At 38.1% G+C, this 3,233-nt stretch overlaps 1 protein-coding gene across 1 annotated transcript in view; it reads left to right on the top strand.

Moving 5' to 3' along the window:
• Positions 1-1,604: 1,604 nt before the first annotated feature.
• Positions 1,605-3,233, top strand: part of apoda.1 (apolipoprotein Da, duplicate 1) — a 2,961-nt gene continuing 1,332 nt past the window's right edge. The window contains exons 1-4 of the mRNA XM_063461598.1: positions 1,605-1,704; positions 1,867-2,005; positions 2,803-2,924; positions 3,034-3,119. Coding sequence (XP_063317668.1) covers positions 1,889-2,005; positions 2,803-2,924; positions 3,034-3,119 — 325 coding nt within the window. The 5' untranslated portion in view covers positions 1,605-1,704; positions 1,867-1,888. The remainder of the gene's footprint in view (positions 1,705-1,866; positions 2,006-2,802; positions 2,925-3,033; positions 3,120-3,233) is intronic.

The following is a 3,233-nucleotide window of genomic DNA, read 5'->3' as shown; positions in this document are numbered from 1 at the left end:
ATCATCATGAGGTCATGCTTGAGGTCTAGTAGTTCCAACTTTTCCAACCCACACATCTCAGTTTGAGCAAATCAGAACCAAGATAGAGCCAAGATGTTTTATAGATAAAATATGAAAGGAATTAGAGAAATAACATAAATAACAGAGAAATAACAGAAATAACACCAAACTGATAATTTGGTAATCCATTCAGTACATTGAGATATTTCAGTTTAAACCAGGGATGTCAAACATAGGGGGAAAGAACCAACCCACCAAAGAGTGAAATCTGACCCACCTGGAGGCTGTGAGCAGAGGTGGGCACTTAATCTTCCCAAGGGGCCACATGAGAAACGGGGACTATTGTGCACCAGCTGCACCAGTGAGCATATAAAGAGATAAAATTAATATTGTCAATGAAATGAAAATGATTCCAGGTTTTTATAAGGTAGGTGCATAAATGCAACATAAAAGGGTCATTTTACCCCACTGCTGGTGGTTGCTAGGCAACATGATGATACTATATGTAATTCAGCTTTGGTGGAGATGTTACTGTCATGAAATAAAAATCATTCAGTGCTTTTTGGAAGGTGTTGCAGGTGCATAGGCGCCAAAAACAGGTCATTTTAGCCCGTTGTTAAGTGTTTGCTGGTGGGATGAACCCGTGTGTCAAGTGTGTCTGCTGAGTTCCTGCATGCACAAGGAATGAAAGGCAAAGATTTGGTTGAACAGCCGTCTCAGTAACAACAACATAAAACACCTCAGAGAGTAAAACGGAAACTTTCTTGTTTGAATCAACAGAAAATTTTGGCCTTTTAGTAAGAGAATAAAAGCTGGAAATAAGCAACTTTTCTGTAATATTTCTTTTTTGTGTACATCCTAAGAGCCGTGCTGACGACAGTAGCATTTCTTAGTGCAGAAGAAATGAAGATGAATTACACTCGGGGTATTCATCATCAGTTTTATAAATAAATGGTTTATAAAATGCGTACTTAAATTTTTTAACACTAAAAGAAAAGGAATTTGCAGGTGTCTTTTTTTAGGTTATTGGGGAATAGTTTCAGTGATCAGGCTCACTTAAGACCAAATCAGGCTGAATGTAACCCACAAATTACAGTGATTTTGACACCCTTGGTGTAAACCATGAATGCTATTATATGCTGTTGGTGCTATAGAGAAACAGAGGGTCATTAAAGAGCAGGAAATGTAAATATGTAAACCATCGACCATTTGTGAGGCCATGCAGCAAATCTGAAGGTTTCAGTCCTTCCAGACAAGATATTATTGAATCAAATCAAATCTAATCATTTTGTACATTTTCTTCATATAAACACACATGAGTATAGCACGCTTGCTCTTAAGTTTTGTGGATCAACATTTCTGTCTTAAAGTACTTGTGTGTCTGTGTACAAAATCATGTAGCCTCGGAACTTGTCGTTTAAAGCAATCCTCTGATAAAAAACAAAACAAAATATATACTTTTGTGTCCATCTGGGGCAGGAGGGCATCCAGATTATTTTATTACATTCATTAAGTTTCTCCTGGTATGTCCCCCATGACTCCAATTTGCTAATAGCTTACTTCATGTCTGAAATAAAGCTGGCTCTAAACAAAGACGCCCATTGAGGAGGCAGAACTGCAAAACCTCGCAGAGGGCTACGTCTCCAACTCAAACAGCAGAGTCGGTAAAGACAGAGCACATATCTGAACCACTGGGACACAGAGGTAAGAGAAATCTGTGGAGATACATGCGAAGGATTAAACTATAAATTAGTTAATATTAGAATATTTCTGCCTGAGTTGATGTAGCAGTAATCTTGTTTGCGTTGGCCATGTTTCTTCTTGGTTTGTGTTACCTTACCTGCTTTTCTTTCATACTCTCTTTAGGTAATAAAACCACATCTTTATCATGAAGCTACCTTTGGCTCTGGTGTTTGCACTCACCCTCCCCATCATCAGGGCTCAGGTTCCCCACTGGGGCCCGTGTCCAGAGCCTGCTGTTCAACCCGCCTTCAGCCTTAAACAGGTACCAGTGACGGTGCAGACTGAGCAGAATATGCTGAACACATTAGGCGTGAATGTCATGAGATCCTTCTTCTCTCGCACAGTTTGAAAAGGAAAAAGCTGACACCACAAACATTATCAGAGATTTCTGTTTAAATATTTTCATATGTCAAAGATTTGCTGACTGTTTATGATACATTCTTATTAAATAGCAAAACGTACATGTTTAGTAATTGCTGGCATTTGTGATATAGATCAGAATAGTGTGTGATGGAAGCAGATAGGAGTGTTTGTCATCATATTTGTCTCTGTATCGTGTGGGCACCAAAAAGTCGAGGCTGGTAGACACATGCATATGGACATAATTAAATACAACTACTACTAATTATAATTACACCACAGTTAAACAAGAATTTATTAATATAAATATTGTTTTCATTTGAAAAAATATATAATTTATTCTATTAAACGTACTTTTTATTTATATAGTTTATAATATATATATATATTTTCAGCATTTCAGCATAATCTTTGTTGTAAGTCAGCTCAGTACCCAAAGTATTGGGTAAGTAAAGCTTTTCAGTACCTTTAATAGCATAGAAATGTGCATACATTAGTACAATAACTGAATAAATGAAGACAGACTTTTTCCCAGAGGGGAAACTTGGCAACACATTGTGTTTAATTACTTCCTCAGCTGGTGTAGAGTAGGTTTTTATAAAACACATACCATATATTAGAGTATGTAGATTTATTCATAGTCTGCACTCACATTGCTCTGAGTTGTCTTTGAACCCGTGCGTGTTTCTGCCCTCACAGTTCATGGGGAGATGGTTTGAAATTGCCAAACTGCCAGCCCAGTTTGAGAAAGGCCGCTGCATTGAAACCAATTTCACTTTGACGACGAGCAACTCCATTCGAGTGGTCAGCTCTGAAATACTGTGAGTCCCATTGAATTTATCTGTGCAAACGTGGAGCCAGGAGGTAATGTCTGCATGTCGTGCAGCCGTTTTAGTCTAACATGAAGTTTGTCTGTCTGGAATAAAACAGAAAAGGAGAGGTGAAGAAAATCGAAGGGATCGGAGTCGTAGAGGATATAAAGAATCCAGCCAAGCTGGGAATAAGTTATTCCTACGGTGAGCAACATTTGGTGACAACACTGAGAATGACTGGCTGTGTTGTGAGTCGTTAAGAATGAAGTGGAAATGTAATGAGTTAATCAGCCTCTATAAGCCACATATAATATATAC

This window comes from Pelmatolapia mariae, linkage group LG18 (genome assembly GCF_036321145.2).
Source record: "Pelmatolapia mariae isolate MD_Pm_ZW linkage group LG18, Pm_UMD_F_2, whole genome shotgun sequence".
Taxonomy (NCBI): Eukaryota; Metazoa; Chordata; class Actinopteri; order Cichliformes; family Cichlidae; genus Pelmatolapia; species Pelmatolapia mariae.
Note: the sequence above shows the minus strand (reverse complement) of the source record. Positions and strands in the feature narration are given on the sequence as shown.